The 16,471-nt window shown below is 45.9% G+C and overlaps 2 protein-coding genes across 7 annotated transcripts in view; both read right to left on the bottom strand.

Moving 5' to 3' along the window:
* LOC134319208 (filamin-C-like) overlaps nucleotides 1–10,299 on the bottom strand; it is a 31,659-nt gene extending 21,360 nt beyond the window's left edge. Inside the window, exons 1-10 of one of the 2 annotated variants that reach the window (XM_063000255.1) lie at nucleotides 9,703–10,299; nucleotides 5,772–6,023; nucleotides 4,079–4,176; nucleotides 3,837–3,987; nucleotides 3,629–3,747; nucleotides 3,187–3,264; nucleotides 2,247–2,409; nucleotides 1,827–2,027; nucleotides 1,188–1,268; nucleotides 261–398 (exon numbers count right to left, since the gene is read on the bottom strand). In XM_063000255.1, the coding sequence (XP_062856325.1) occupies nucleotides 261–398; nucleotides 1,188–1,268; nucleotides 1,827–2,027; nucleotides 2,247–2,409; nucleotides 3,187–3,264; nucleotides 3,629–3,747; nucleotides 3,837–3,987; nucleotides 4,079–4,176; nucleotides 5,772–6,023; nucleotides 9,703–10,087 (1,666 nt within the window). In that variant the 5' untranslated portion in view covers nucleotides 10,088–10,299. The remainder of the gene's footprint in view (nucleotides 1–260; nucleotides 399–1,187; nucleotides 1,269–1,826; nucleotides 2,028–2,246; nucleotides 2,410–3,186; nucleotides 3,265–3,628; nucleotides 3,748–3,836; nucleotides 3,988–4,078; nucleotides 4,177–5,771; nucleotides 6,024–9,702) is intronic. The other variant, XM_063000256.1, reaches the window with a different exon arrangement.
* A 1,930-nt stretch (nucleotides 10,300–12,229) lies between these two features.
* The window catches only part of ccdc136a (coiled-coil domain containing 136a), a 33,307-nt gene continuing 29,065 nt past the window's right edge, over nucleotides 12,230–16,471 (bottom strand). For 4 of the 5 annotated variants that reach the window (XM_063000281.1, XM_063000280.1, XM_063000282.1 and 1 more), the window contains exons 6-9: nucleotides 16,259–16,471; nucleotides 15,425–15,553; nucleotides 14,579–14,683; nucleotides 12,230–14,394 (exon numbers count right to left, since the gene is read on the bottom strand). The exon at nucleotides 16,259–16,471 is cut by the window's right edge and continues 58 nt beyond it. In XM_063000281.1, the coding sequence (XP_062856351.1) occupies nucleotides 14,579–14,683; nucleotides 15,425–15,553; nucleotides 16,259–16,471 (447 nt within the window). In that variant the 3' untranslated portion in view covers nucleotides 12,230–14,394. The remainder of the gene's footprint in view (nucleotides 14,395–14,578; nucleotides 14,684–15,424; nucleotides 15,554–16,258) is intronic. The other variant, XM_063000284.1, reaches the window with a different exon arrangement.

The raw sequence follows: 16,471 nt of genomic DNA, 5'->3' as shown, positions 1-16,471 counted from the left end.
ACACACACACAGGGTGAAATCTCTTGTTTGAACAGTGTTAAAGCTGCAGAATTAAGGTCTGGACTGCAGACAGGCCAGTCTAGCACCTGCGCTCTCTTATAACAAAGCCACACTTAGACGAAAAGGCCCGGAGAACCACAGAGCCCCCCGGAGGCCGGGCCTTTTCGTCTAAGTGTGGCTTTGTTATAAGAGAGCGCAGGTGCTAGACTGGCCTGTCTGCAGTATTTGAGGAGTGGTCACGTCGTGTGTTCTGCACTTACTGGGTCCCTTGACGGACACTTTGATCTCTCCGCTTCCCGCTCCTTTAGTGAAGACCTTGAAATCGGCCAGCTCGTTCACCCGCACTCCTTTGGGCTGCAGTCCTCTCCCGGTGGCCCGGCAGGCGTTAGCGTTGCTGGCTGAAGGAGGAGAGAAGGAGCACAGGTTTGGGTTTGAGGTCAGTAGAGATGTGTAGAGCGTATGGAGGAGGTTTGGGGTTAGTGAGCTGCGACACGTCATGCTTTTATAGAGCGTAAACACACAAACCGCCACGCCCGTGTGCCAACACCACTGGTGCAGTGACAAGCTGATATAAAACATGAGGGGGGCAGGGGGCAGTGTGGTTCAGCAAGGGTCTGGACCAGGACGCCTGATTGACCAGTCGATGCTTTAGGCGGGATGACGCGTTGCTATGGTAACAAACCACAAATTAAGGAAACAGTGGCAGAATGAGGCGTGATGTACCAGCGTGCTGATCGCCTCCCTGATCTAGAGGCTCAGGCGTTGTAGGAGAAGACTCAGTGCTGTTGAGTCTCAGAAGTATTAAACATGGAGGTGGTGTAGCGTTCGCCTGCAGAAGGAGGGTTCGGTTCTGAGATGAACGGGAGTTGATCTGGCGCTCCTGAGCCTTGTTGACCGTGTTGGCGCGCTGATGTCCAGCGAGCGTCTGATGGTTTGTGCATGTGGGACGTTTTAATAAAGAGGCGTGAACGTGGGGCGTCTCTGAGATCGAGTCTGATATCAGACCTGAAATTGGACAGAATTCTATCATTTTAGCACGTGAGCAGCAGACGCCGCAGACGCAGCAGACACCGCAGATGCCTCAGCAGCAGAGAGGGCAAAGCCGACGTGACTGACGGACAGGCGAAGCAGAAGCGTGTCGGCGCTCAGCTCGGACCACGCCCCTCGTAGGGGCGTGGCGGGCGCACCTTTAGTTTTGGGCTTGACTGGAGGAGGGGTTCGGACCGACTGAGGTTGGATCTGCAGGGCTGAAGGAGCGACAACAGGAGCTACAACAACAACAAACATCAGCAGAGGAACCATCATCTCACACCGGTGTACCAATACATCTCACTCTCTCTGTACAATCTGGTCCCACTGTGGTTTACAAGGTGTAACATAAAGCCTCCACAAGGGGGCGCTCAAGTACAAGTTCATTTAATTACAATTGTTTTCAGCTCACGACTGAAAAACCCTGCTCTATATGGCCAAAAGTATTGGGACACCCCTTCTAATTATTATAACAGGTGTAAAAAATTAATGATATAAATGAATCATGTTTCCGACTCCAGCGTCCTGCACAGAGCATCAACGTCACTGCCCTGTCATACAAATGGGCACAAATCCCCACAGATAGACTCCAAGGTCTTGTGAGAAGCTCCTCAGAACCAAGGCTGAATAGATCACACACAGGTTGCTGGGGCGTCCGACAAGCTCACGGTCGGGTGTCCAAATACTTTTGGCCATGTAGTACAATCGAACCATTACAGTAGATCAACGGTGCAGCGCAGAGGGGCAGAGGACTTCCGCTCACCAGGACTGTGGGGAGCTGTGCTCAGGGTACCCACCTTCTGAGACTTGAACCTTATAGGGACTGTTGGGAACGGGCTGGCCGGCGAACAGGACGTGCACGGCGTGCGTCCCCTCCATCGTGGGTTTGTAGGTACAGCGGAACACGTTGTCGCCCTTGTTCTCCAGAATCACCTCCACCGTGTCCTTCTTCCCCTGAGGGTCCACGATCACCACGCTGACGTCGCCCGCTCCCGCTCCTGCAGAACCATAACCAACACGGACATGAAGGTGCAGCCATGATGAGATGAACTTCAGAAACCCTGTTGCTACGGTGTATCATCCTTCAGTAACCTCACTACACCTACCGTTCCTCACCAGTTCCTCACCAGTTCCTCACCGGTTCCTCACCTGTGTGCTGAGGTTCTGAGGGCATCTGATGAACCTACAGAAGCTACGTGGAGGAAAGAAAAGCTCACCTGCGGTGTAGATGTCGAAGTAGGTGGGTTTGTTGGTCACGTTTCCTGTGGGTTCCAGACCTGGACCTCGTGCCTGGACCTTGCTCGGGTCGCCGAGAGCTTTACCGACGTTCACCGCGAACGGACTTTTGTCGATGTCCTGACCGGCGAACAGAACCTTCACCTGCAGCAGACACACACACACGCTCATGGGCTGTGTCCCAAATCACATAATACTCATACATACCATAATTATCTGGACATGCGTTCTAATGATTGGATCCGAATGGTGTTTCAGCCACACCTATGTTTTCCTAACTTTGCTCCTAGAGTTTGGGGAAGGTCCTGTCCTTTCAGCATGACTCTTCTCCTGTGAACTGGACTTCTGGTGTGGCCCCTAACTAAACCCCACTGAACATGTGATGGGATGACTTTGACTTTTGATTGTGATGTCAAATGTGATGTGTGTTCCCACAGACGCACTCCAAATTAAAACCCAGACAAGCCCATGATCAGGTGTCCACATACTTCTGGCAGTGTTGCGTATATTATCAGTAGTATGCAGAAAGCCCTATGAGCGACCTCTAGTGGTCGCCCCCGTCTGACAGGGGCGTGTTCACTTTGGCCAGCACGTATGGAGGATCACACTAGTCTCACTGTGTTCCTCCACTACTCACACCAGCATCTGGACTAGTCAGTAGGTGTCGCTGTTGTCACATCTGACCCTCCCTTCCTCAGACACAGTCAGTTGTGTCTGTTAGGTGCCCAGACAGACCAGACGGTCCCTGACCCCGGAATGCTCACTAGATTTTCCCGTGTGTAGGTCCAGGGGTCAGTGGGGGGCGCTTTACTGCCCACTCGTTGCTATGTGGCTCAGTGTTCTGAGAAACTCCTGCTGTCCTAATATTTATTATTATTATATTATATATTTTATTTACACCATGATGTTTATGTGAGTTACCTTGTGAGGTCCGGCCACTTTGGGGACGTAGCTGACCGAGTACGTTCTCTTCTTATCATTGTTGGCAACGACTTTGGCCTGAAAACAAAACACGACGTTCAACATGAGATACAAACGTTTTATTATTCCATCCTGAAGCTCCACCAATCCACAAACAAGTCCAGAATAAACGTAAACACATTGTTAGCAGTTATGAGTTTCAGGTCGTGTTTCTTGATGTAGCGCGGCCTGGGTCATAACGGTTTTCTGAAGCACTCCAGGTTATGTTTATATACAGTATATCAGAGTAGCGTGATGGTTTCTCGTGTAGTGCCGTCTGAGAGCTCAAAGATTACAAACCTCCTCCAGATGATCTGAATCTTCTCACCATATTATGTACGGTAGACAATCTTAAAACTAAACCTGTCTGGAAAGGATTAAACACAGCCTGTAGGTGGCGCACCTCTTCTGTATGACCTTCAGGATCCTCTACATAGACGATGACCTCACCAAGCCCCGCCTCCAGCGTCTCCACGGTGAACGTAGTCGGTTTCAGGACCACGTTCCCCTCCGGTTCAATACCTGCAACCATCAACAACACTCAGCGCTCAGAGGTCGGGGTGTAGGTGACGCTCACACTCGGTGCATTCTGTGTGTAGGTTCGAACCCACCTGGGCCGTACGCTTTCGCCTTTTTGGGGTGCAGCTGTTTGGGTTTGACGGGCGCGCCGGGTTTCAGTTTGGCTTTAGGGAACTGCGAGAGGTACGTCATCACCGAGTGCTCGTCCACGTCCGGGTCGACGATCTCCTCCGGAGCGATCACCTGAGGGTCAGGGACACAGACCACGTTCCTCATGTATCTACAGTCCACACCGCACATGGATGAGTGGAGAAACAAGGAGACGTCTGAGTACCTGAGGGACCCCGAGCCAGTCGTCCGCCTGCTGCATGGCCTCCCGAGCGTTCTCCACAGGCTGCTTGGGGTCCCAGGACTGCCAGTCAGGACACAGACCTGCAGAAACATAAACACATCAGCAGGGTACAGCAGAGCAGGGAATTCACTTGGACCCTGACCACTGAGGGGCCCCTTAACCTGATCACTTAATCTATAAACAAGTCAAACATCTAGAGCAGCAGAAGTCCAGGCACCCGGCGAGACTCAGACTGAGTTCAGGTTCCATCATAATTAACGCTGTCTGAAGGTTAACCTGAGGTTCCAAACAACACGAGGCAACCAACAGAGTTCCAGAGAGGTCAAACACCAGTCATGACCCAACCTGAAGAAAAACAGTGGCAGCAGTAGCAACAGCTCAGTGGTTAAAGGTTCCTGACAGGTTCCTGACTTCATGATCAGAAGGTTGTAGATTTATTCCCCACCACTGCCCACTTGCCACTTGGGCCCCTGACCGAGGCCCTTAACTTTTAACCCTTGCATGGTACTCGGTCATAACGCTAGGTTGCTTCAGATGAAAGCTTCTACAAAATGCTGCAAAAGTCGTGGTAGAGCTGAAATCTATGCCAGCACGCCCATTTAGAAAATGTCTGGGCGCACCCTGTGGTGCAAACTGCTTTAACTGATGTGGTGGTTTGAGTCTCAATGGTGCTACCAACCTGACCGGACACCTAACAGACACCATTGGCAGCTTTTACAGGGCTACACTGGATCTCATTTTCTTGCCATTGCAGTGGCTCCTCCTTCTGGCTGGTTGAGGTATCAGTAGGAGTGGTGGAGGAGTACAGAGAGTGTAGTGTGTTCCTCCATACATCTCAAAGCTCTCTGTGTGAATCCACCACTGTCTGGTGAAAAGAACAGTCGGCAGATTCAGTGAAGGAGGAGCAGAAACACTTTACAGTCTCCTGGATGACCTGTGATGTGGCCCTCAGGGGTTCATCAGTACCAGTGACCTCTCAGGTACCATCACACACCCCATTCAGGTCCAGTGGGGGGTTCCACTCCAAAAAACATGACCAACAGTCACGGTGTTGATGTGATGAACGCTGGTGGTTGTTTAGATCCTCCAGTGTTCAGTATTTGTTTCCTTAAAAGGATCCTGGATGCACCAAATTCCCTCCAGCATCCTCACGCCTGGGATGAACTGGTGTGTGTGTGTGTGTGTGTGTGTGTGTGTGTGTGTGTGTGTGTGTGTGTGTGTGTGTGTGTGTGTGTGTGTGTGTGTGTGTGTGTGTGTGTGAGTGTGTGTGAGTGTGAGTGTGTGTGTGAGTGTGTTGGTTCCTTGGAGAATAACACAGCCCTGTATGGTCATGATGGCCGAATGGTCTGCTAAATGTCAAACACACACTCACACACACACTCACACACACTCACACACACACACACACACACACACACACACTCACACACACACAAACACAGGGATTAAAGTATGAAGGTTAGGATGCACAATGCTTCACGTCACCCTGCGCTCACTGAAACATCCAGGATCATTAAGTTTTGGGACGCCCCTGACAGGAAGTGAGGTGATGGTTAGTGGAGGACAGTGGGCAACCATAACAAAGTGATCAGAAGTAACCCAGTCCAGATAAATAGAGACGCTGATTATAAAGGCGTGTCTGCTGTTACTGGTTTATATGAACAGGTTCTCGTACCCGGTGCGCAGTTGTCCACCAGCGCTCCCAGTGCTTTACCGTCCCTCCAGTCCCGGTTAAAGTTGTTAATGGGAAGTTCAGGAACTTTGTTCTGGATCCAGCCGAGCAGGCGCTGTTTGGGCGTGAGCTTCTTCTTCTCCTCGTCCTCCTCGTCATCGTCCCACATGGGCATGGAGATGGAGTAGTGCAGGATCAGGGTCCAGATCAGACCCAGGATCAGCTTCAGGTTCCCGTCCACGATCGCCTTACTGTCTGTGGAGCACACCCACAACAACCGATCACTGAATAGATCACAGCAGATCACAACAGATCACATCTAATCTAAACAGATCACATCTGATCACAACAGGTCACATCTAATCTAAACAGATCACATCTGATCTAAATAGATCACATCTAATCACATCTGATCTAAATAGATTAAAGCAGATCACATGTAATACCAAAAAAGAAATGCTGTATATTGGGGATTTTTGTAATCTTATATTTTTATTTTGTAAGAAAAGCAGCATAAACTCAATAACATGATAATGATAATAATAATAATAATAATAATAACAATATAAAATAAATATTATATATAATATATATATAAATATATTATATATAAAAATTATAATAAATATAATATAATAATAATAAATAAAAATATAATAATAATAAGAGCAATATAAAATAAATGTTATATATAATATATATAAATATATATATATTTATATATATTATATATATTATATATTTAAATATATATATATTTATATATATTATATATAATATAATATATATAAATATATATATAAATTATAATAAATATAATAATAAATATAATATAATAATAATAAATATAATAATAATAAATATAATATAATAATAATAAGAACAATATAAAATAAATGTTATACATAATATATATATAAATATATTATATATATAAATTATAATAAATATAATAATAATAATAATAATAATAATAATAAATATAATATAATAATAATAAATATAATCATAATAAATATAATAATAATAATATGTGTGTGTGTGTGTGTGTTGTTGTGTGTTTAGGTTTGTTAGGTTCAGTGCGACATTCCTGGTGTATGAGGTGCCATCCTGCATTAACACACTCCGCCCCTCACACACACTCTCAAACACACACACACACACACACACGTAATTTGTTCAGCTCTCTCTGAGATACCTGGAGTAACGTGTGTGTGTGTGTGTGTGTGTGTGTGTGTGTGTATGTGTGTGTGTGGAGGGCAAATCAATTAATTACTGTGTATTATATTGTAACACAGACGCTCTGACTCTGTGCCCTCCAACACACACTCCTGTCTGACCTTCACACACACACACACACACACTCACACACACACACACTCACACACAGGTTATTTCTGGCGGGTGCTGAGTGATCGTGAGGTGGGGGGGGGGGGGGGTGGGTAAAGTCACTGGGTAAAGTCGGGCATGTGCCACTCAGTCCTGGATAAACTGTGTAACTGAACCCTGAGATCTAAAACCATCCAGTACCATCACCGCAGCTGCTTCCTCACTCACAGGGGGGAGCGGGTCAGACACAAAGCATCATGGGTAAAAAGAGCGGTGAAGCGGTTTACACGGCGGCCCGTTCTGAAGCGACTCTCCTCACACTCCTGCACTACAGTCAGCAGATAAACACATCGATTTTTACCAATCATCCTCCTAATTCAGTCGTATCCAATTCCCCAATGGTATTCCCCCTCTACAGCTGACCGAGGGGGTTGTGACACATGCCCCCTCCGACACGTGTGCAGTACAGACCGCTTCTTTTCACCTGCACCTCCTCATCACACACCCAAAGTAACAGAACTTCAGGAACTTAATGAGGAGACCTTCAGCAGTTTTCTGATCTTAGATTCCTCTTTCTTCAGCATCCAGGCTTCACGTCCATGTGGCTACTGACCAGACCAAGGGTTTCATCAGTCGTAGTTGGGTGATGGTGCTAATGGACTTATTTTCCGTATCTTCATCAGTTTGATCATCACCACCACACCCATTGTGGTTCTTGACTTCACTTCAGCAGAACATTCTGCAGGATTTGATCCTGGACTTCCCAAATATAAGAAGGAGTTCCAATCATCTCCAGAACGTCTTCAGTGTTCCTCATCACTTCTGGATACGACCCGCCAGCTCCTGTGGTTCTTCTGCCAATCCTGAATCCTCCAGCAAGTCCTTGTAGCTCCTTCCTCATCACTTTGTTGACATGATAAGACGTTACATCCTAGCCGGACTCCCTTCTTACCCTGAACTGTTCTGATGTGTGATTGGCTGTCCTGCTGGCAACATGTTGGCTCTACAGATTCTTAAGTAGTCGGACCAGGTGCAAGTGGAAACCAAACACCATGAGAAACCCAACATCATGAGGAACCCAAACATCATGAGGGGCCCAAACACCATGAGATGAGGAGCCCAAACAACAGGCAGTAGAATGTCAGGAATGACGAGTCCATCAGTCCCTCCAGCAGCTGCTTGTGTTTAACAGTTTGTTTGTTCAGGACGACCCAACAAATGGTCACCGTGGGGTTCCTCACTGTGAGGAGCACTACCTGTGCTGGTCTGGACCACACAGAAGGTCCACAAGTGTGTCTGATATAAATATCACAAACTGGAGCTGAAGTACCAGAGACACAAAAATAAAATCTACAGCGTGAATTATTACCCACAACGATTTATAAACACAAACATCAGCCGGTGAGCTCAGGACTCCACTGAACCACAGTAAAACCACTACACAGTGATGAATCCACCCAGGAGTTCCTCCAGGAACTGAACCTTCCTCCATGGAACCCTGCAACACCAACTTTACTGTGTCACAGTTCCACTCGATAACAACAGTGGAGCTCTGAGGAAGAGCAGTGACTAAAACACGGGATCTGGCAACCTAGGTTTAATTATGAACCCCATTTGCTGTCTTTAAAGAGTTTAGCATGTTCTTCATAAGTCTAAATCAGTTTCTTTTGGGCACTCTGAAAACATGCAGAAGGTGGATTGGCTGCTTATAATAATAAGAACTTACACACTCTAAATAAGTGATATGATGATTCTCTGAAACCGTGACACCACTGCTCGGTCCGATCCAGTTTTCTGGACTCCAAAAAGGGACACTCGAAAAACGAGGGATTTATGGTGGAATTCATGGTGAGGAACCAAGAAGGAACCATGAGAAACATCAGCTCTCATCATAGATTTGAAAAACTGGATCATCTGGACGATCCTCAAACCTTCTGAGTTGAGCTTCCATAAACAGACATGCTGGTGTAGGTGGTGTGAAGAACATCTGAATTCCGCTCTGTGTCATGAAGTTCTTAAGCAGAATGTGAGATCATCCGTCTAAACACGATCTGTACCGCCTGCTCAGAGCCCTGACCTCAGCCTGACTCAACAGCTCTGGAATGAACCGGAACACCGACTGAGGCTTCAGTGCCCAGCCGTGTAAACGGGCACAAATTCCCACACACAGACGTGTACTAGTGACAGAAAGATCACACAGAGGGTCGGTCTGGTTTAATAAGGTCCTACAATTTACTCAAGATCACAAGAACGTTGGTGACTGAACAGGGCAGCTGTAGGTACTGGACTAGTAATCAGAAGGTTGTTGGTTCAAGACCCACCACTGCCAGGTTGGCACTGTTGGGCCCTTGAGCAAGGCCCTTAACACTAAATTGCTTAGACTGTGTTCTGTCACAGTAGTGTAAATCACTTTGGATAAAAGCATCTGCTAAATACTGAACATGTAAATGTGAATGAATCAGATGTTCTTGAAATCTTTGTGGCACCAAACCAGATTCTGGGTAAAGCACGACACACTGAGGTTCCTCAGGAACCGGGAAGGTTCCTCAGAAGAACTGGTTAGCCAGCATCACACTCAGAACTTTGAGAAGAAGCTCAGACTCACCTATAGAAACCAGCTTGATGTGCTCTCGATCCAGGAACTCCAGAGCCACGGAGACGTTCTCCAGCTTCATCTGTCTGAAGTTGGGTCTGGTGTGGTGCTTGCGGTACATTTTCTTCTGACTCAGGACCTCCAGCAGGGCGATGAGCTTCAGCCCGTCGGCCAGGTCCTTCTGCAGGTCCGTCAAGGTCTTGTTGATGCACTTGAGGTGCTCGTTAAACCAGCGCGTGAACGTGTTCTGCTGGATCTTCTTCCAGGGCGCGTCCTCCGCCAGGTCCTTCTCGGCCGAGGGCATCTCGTCCCCCTCGTCCTGCCCGGACTCGTCCGGCTCCTGCCAGCTCGGGAAGCCCAGCTCGTCCAGCTGGTTGGTGTTGGTGTGGCCGCTCATCTTCTCCGGGTTCGAGTTTTATACCTGCGCTGGTGGCGCTCAGGTGTGAAGGCGCGTCGCCCTGACGTCACTCTGGAGCGATGTGAAGGGGTGAGGTTGTGTGTCCGGTCAGCGCCGGGGGTCAGTTTAATTCACACGGTCCTGCTGGATCTGCTGCGGCGACGCTAATGGGTTCCAACCAACGCGGGGCTGTGATAAATGAGAGCGTGAGAGACTCAATGCGCTGAGCTAATGAGGGTGAATGGAGCGAGCGCAAGCCTTTATATATGAACACACACACATCACACTGCAGGAATGTACAAGGACACACACACACACACTCACACACACACACTCACACACACACACACACACTCACACAGGGGGCACAATGAGCTATTTTTACCATCTCCAAATCAGGCTGTTGGGAAACCTGTGTGAGCTCATCAGGACATTATACACACAAACCCGCGACAGATCAAAACAGGACACCTTCATCTATACACACTATACAGACTCAACAGTTTAGGGAAGGTCCTGTCCTGTTCCAGCATGAGCGAGATCTATTAAGACGTAAAGAAATGTTTGGTTTAAAAACCAAGAAACTCCCGTGTCCTGCACTGAGCCTCTGGGATGAACCGGAACTCCCACAGCTAGTGCTGTTGGTGTGAAGACTGTAGTATAGTGTTCCTGTATATACTTTAATGGACTGCTGGGCCGGGCGGAGCTGCTGGATCGAGTATCTGAGGGTTTTTTTTGTGTGAATGTTGTATTTTGAACATTTTAAACTGATCTGATGTTGAGGTGACGGGCGTGGCTGATCAGGATCTTTATTTATACTCTGACTGAACGTTACAGGAAGTGATGCGTCGGCACGGCTGCTGCACTCAGAACTTCAGAACGTTCTCCAGAAATAAAAACGTCATCACCCACCTGTCAGGAGGAGCCGAGTATAACCCTACGGTGTGTATACTACTGACATGTAGAGATATTAATAACACACACACACACACACACACACAGAGAGAATACAGACACACAAACACACACACATGCACTCTCACACACATAATAATAATAATAAAAATAATAATAAATAATAGTAATGATAATGATAATGATAAAAATAATAACAATAATAATATTATTAATAGTAGAAATAATAATAGTAAAAATAATAATAATTATTATTATAGTAATAATTAAAAAATCTAAATAATAGTAATAATAATAATAGTATTAAAAACCATATTTAGACATAAATCTTGTTTCTTTTTGACTCGGTGCTCCTGGTAGAAAGTCTTGGACTCCTCGAGGTGGGGAGGGACGATGGACAAGGGTTCCTCTTATGCATTAATGAAACAGGTTCTGTGTGACAAACACTGACATTTCACTTAAAACATGATTTATTTCCACTTCATTCCTCCACATGTCTGAGTAAAACCACCTCAGTTCAGTGTTATAATGTAGAATTTCTCTCTATGAGCAGGAACATCAGCTTTATAACACATGTAATAAATGTATATTATTTATAGGGCTGTCGAAGTTAACGCGATAATAACGCATTAACGCAATCTCAATTTAACGCGATTAAAAAAAATAGTGCCGTTAACTCAAATTCTAGTTCATGTTGAGACTTGACCGGTAGAACAAACGTTTTAATGTCGGACTTGCCACCGTTGTTCATTTGCGGTTTGTTAAAATAATATAACTGAGCGTCGTAGGGATGCACTTGCATAATAAAGAAATAAATACACGGTATATTCACAAGTTATCGGGAGCAAAACACTTTATTAACTTAATCTGTTACGGCACTGAATACCGGAGTCAAGCACGCTAGTCCATGAACTATGGAAGCCCCAAAAGGGTCAAAACACACTCACTTCGTGTAGAAACGTCCACTTTTCACATTTCACTTAAAAAACCTTGTTTTCTATAACATTTACACAGATTTTATTTAATGCGATTAATCGCGATTAACTATATGAAATTCTGAGATTAATCGCGATTAAAATTTTTAATCGTTTGACAGCCCTAATTATTTAATAATCACAGCAGTAATGTTATTCACTCTTCTGGACTCATGATAAAGGATGTGGAGTGTGTGAGTGAGCGCTTTATGTAGCTCTAATGTAGCTGCAGGATAAATAAAGAGGCAGTGTGTAACGACTGAACATGTTTTATTCAGGGACTTAATAATTCATTATTATAAATATTATAAATAATTTGTAAATATAAATACAACCATCATATTAACCGCTCACAAATATAAACATGGCAGATTCTCTTTATAACAGACTCTACAGTCACGGTCAGTAATAAACTCAGTTATAAATGTTTTGCTGTTTACTTGTTTTTCACCTTCTCAAAGCCCCCCCCCCCCCCCCCTTCCTTAATATTCAAATGTAGTCATATCCAACTCCTGATAGTTTTTGGTACAGCACATTACTAAACTGTTAACAGAAATCAGTCAAGCATGGAGGAGGTTCACTGATAATTTGGGGTTGCTTTGTTTGGAGGGGGAGGTTCACTGTCACTGATGTTTTGGGGTTGCGTCTTTTAGTCGTTTTATTTTAAAGCAAACAGAAGAAATAAACACGTGAACACCAAAACATTTGAATCTGTAGCAGTTTTCTGGGCGTCCTGATATTTTTGGCTATGACTAAATCTTATGATTCTGTAATAGAACTGTCGACCTCACACACCTTTCATTTCTAAACACAATAAAGATTTCATGATGATTTTTCACATACAAATTCAGTCCCGAATGAAGATTTAAAATAGTAAAAATACACAAACGTTTAGTTCACATGTGCAAATACACTTCAGGACCAAAAGTATTCAGACGCCTGACTGTGAGCTTGTTGTGAGTTTTGTGTGATCTTCTAGAACAACAGCAGCTCTTCTGAGAAGCTTCTCACAAGACTTTGAAGTGTCCATTAAGTCGTGGAACAGGGAAGGACCTTCCCTAAACTGTTGTTGCAAAGCTGGAAGCATGTCGTTTCCATTATATCACTGATTTATTACACCTGTTATTAACTGTTGTGGCTGAAGCACATGAATTCAGTCATTAGAAGTGGTGTCCCAATACTTTTGGTGGTACAGTGTAAGTTTAACGTACCAAAATACAGATTCAAGCTTTAACATGAATAATTAAGAGTTTAATAATCAGTACAGATTAAATAATAAATAAATCTATAAATATTTATATCTCTATAATCACGTACAATATTCAGTGCCGCTTCATTTTAATAACAATAAAATAATAAAGCAGATCCGTGTCCATCTTTATCTCTCATTATTACAGAACAGGGCGTGTCGAGCCACACCCCGAGGTGTAGGAAACCAGAACGTGGACAGATCAGGGACAGAGCAGAACCTGAACCACCAAGTTCTCCAAAAAACCCGAAACAAAATAAACCCAGAACAAACCGGGAACGGCAGCGAATGTTCTGCACCCCAGCGTACTCATGGATCCACACGCTGATCCACACTCAATAATTCTATTTTAACATCTATTTTTGAATTTTTGCACATTTTTACTGGGTTGTAATTCCTCTGCCGCTTTCACCACCCCCGTCCTGGCCGAGGAGAGAAACAGACTATCACGCCCCCCCCTCGTCACTGGCCGCTTCCAGTCTCACAGAGAAACGGATGACATACTAAGACACGAACTCTTGTTCAGCTGCCTCGACCAGCCACCAGAGGGCGCGTTCACAGCAACGGCTCATCACCCTGCCCTCCCACAGTCACAGTCAGGCACCTGCTGGACACTCAACCGGGTCGAAACTCAGCAGCTTAAGAGCTCAAAGATCTCAGCTGTGGTGGAGTAACATATTACAACATGTGGATTTATCTGGTTCCACGAGTCAATGGAACACGTCTACTGACTCCATCATCACACGAGCACTGTTAAAAAGAAGTTCAAACACGTGTTGTGCTCCATGTTCCATCATCTTCAACCCCAAACTCCCACCATCACACCACAACTAAACTAAATAAAACACGGTAACTTCATGTGGTTCCACAAAACTACAGAACAGAAAGAATATTGAGCAGATCGTTAAATAAATCATCTGTACAGAACACAGAGCTCTGAGGAACATCCACGTCAGTTAATGAAGGACTGCACAACAAACACTGAATAATTAGAAATAATTAAATCGTTCATATTAATAAGTCACATTGTGTTCTGGTGGAGAAGCTGAACAGTGCCGGCAGAGGTGCAAAGCTAGAACATTCAGCCTCCTGTGGGTCAGAAGGTCAGAAGCTGGACGTTGGCGGAGATACGACACACCATCATGTCGACTTGAGTTCGTCGTGTCCTCCTGCGACACAAAAACAAGCTACAAAACCAAATCATGGAATCATCAGCACCAGAGCTCCTTACCAAGAGTCCTGGAGCTCCAGGAACCCCTGATCCACACCTGTCTGAGAGTATCTGCTCAACTCTGGAGCTCCAGTCTGATTGGATCCTGTGGTGTTAATGCAAAAAAACGTAGGAATTTGTACCTATTGGTGTTGGGACGCCAGCCCGGACCACCAGCACCTCATCAACGCCACTATGACGATCATTCCTAAGAAAGGCAGCGAGAGAATAGCGGGCTGAGTGGAGAACTGAGGGTGATGGAGGGATGGAGGGATGGAAGAGAGATGAAGAACCCAAATTAAAACATGAGTGGTGGATGGAGCAACAAAAAAACAACAACGAGACGGTGGAACCAGTATGGAGATGTAAACACACTGTGGGTGAAGATTGGGTGGAGATGGTACACTGAGGTCAAATGCTTTTTAGAGGTTAGATCATGGTTAGATGTTAAAGGTTCAAGGATAGATGCTGAACGTTGGGTAGAGGTCAGATTTTGGAGGTTGGAGGCTAGATGTTGGATTTTGAACTTTGGAGATAAGTCTGTTGGAGGTAAGTTGGAGAAGATTAGACAATGAGTGTAAAAACGTTTATGGTTGGACGTTTGAGGTTAGATGCTGAATGTTAGATGGAGTTGGGTGTGAGGTGGAGATGATTAGATGTTAGATGGAGTTGGTTGTGAGGTGGAGATGATTAGATGTTAGATGGAGTTGGGTGTGAGGTGGAGATGATTAGATGTTAGATGGAGTTGGGTGTAGGAGGTCAACTTTTGAATGTTAGATGCAGGATTGGGTGGAGGTGGTTTGAGGTGGATGTTTGATACCGGAGGTTAAATGGTAGAGGTTTGAGGTCAGAAGTTTGGAGGATTAGGTGATGGAGGATTAGGTGATGGAGGTTAGATTAACTCAGGTTGGTTGGAGGTTAGATGTTAGAGCGTATCTGTTGGATGGAAGGTGGTGTTTAGATAGTTAGATGATTGAGGTTTCTGATACCTGTGTCTCTGTGAGTCTCTCCAGCTCCTCCCTACAGTGCAGCAGCTCCAGCTCCAGCTCCGCCCGCTCCTTCTGACTGGTCTCAAACAGGTCCTGTAGCTCCCTTAGTTCAGTCCGCACACCGTTACACTGCGACCAGAGAGAAACATGAATCTACTGAAGAACTACAGAAGGTTCAGTGTTGGAGGGTAGAGTCTGCTCAGCCTCATCCAACCTGCTCCAACCAACATGCTCCAACTAACCCAATCTACTTCAACTAACCCAACATGCTCCAACTAACCCAACCTGCTTCAACTAACCCAACATGCTCCAACTAACCCAACCTGCTCCAACTAACCCAACCTGCTCCAACTAACCCAACCTGCTTCAACTAACCCAACATGCTCCAACTAACCCAACCTGCTCCAACTAACCCAACCTGCTTCAACTAACTCAACATGCTCCAACTAACCCAACCTGCTTCAACTAACCCAACCTGCTCCAACTAACCCAACCTGCTTCAACTAACTCAACATGCTCCAACTAACCCAACCTGCTTCAACTAACCCAACATGCTCCAACTAACCCAACCTGCTTCAACTAACCCAACATGCTCCAACTAACCCAACCTGCTTCAACTAACTCAACCCAAATGCATCTTAGCCCATCAACTTCAGGTACCTACCACACTGTGTACCCCCTACCTGCCCCAGAGAACCTGCCCCACCCTAACCTCCCCGCTGTACCCGCCCCGCTGTACCCGCCCGCTGTACCTGCCCCGCTGTACCCGCCCGCTGTACCTGCCCCGCTGTACCTGCCCCGCTGTACCCGCCCGCTGTACCTGCCCCGCTGTACCTGTCTCTGCAGCAGCTCGGCTCTCTCCTCGGCTTGTTTGAGCTGCTCCCTCAGTGAAACCATCTCTGAGAAGCCCAGACTCAGACTGGTGGGGGTCAGAGGTTTCCCATCAAACGAAACGTTCTTCTGAACACAAGCGTCCGCCAGCCTGCAGGTGCCACCTGATCCTGGTCCTGGTCTCCTCTGAACCTCTCTGTCCTCACCATCCTCACC

This window comes from Trichomycterus rosablanca, chromosome 8, assembly GCF_030014385.1.
Source record: "Trichomycterus rosablanca isolate fTriRos1 chromosome 8, fTriRos1.hap1, whole genome shotgun sequence".
NCBI lineage: Eukaryota > Metazoa > Chordata > Actinopteri > Siluriformes > Trichomycteridae > Trichomycterus > Trichomycterus rosablanca.
This window is presented reverse-complemented; position numbering and strand designations above follow the sequence as displayed.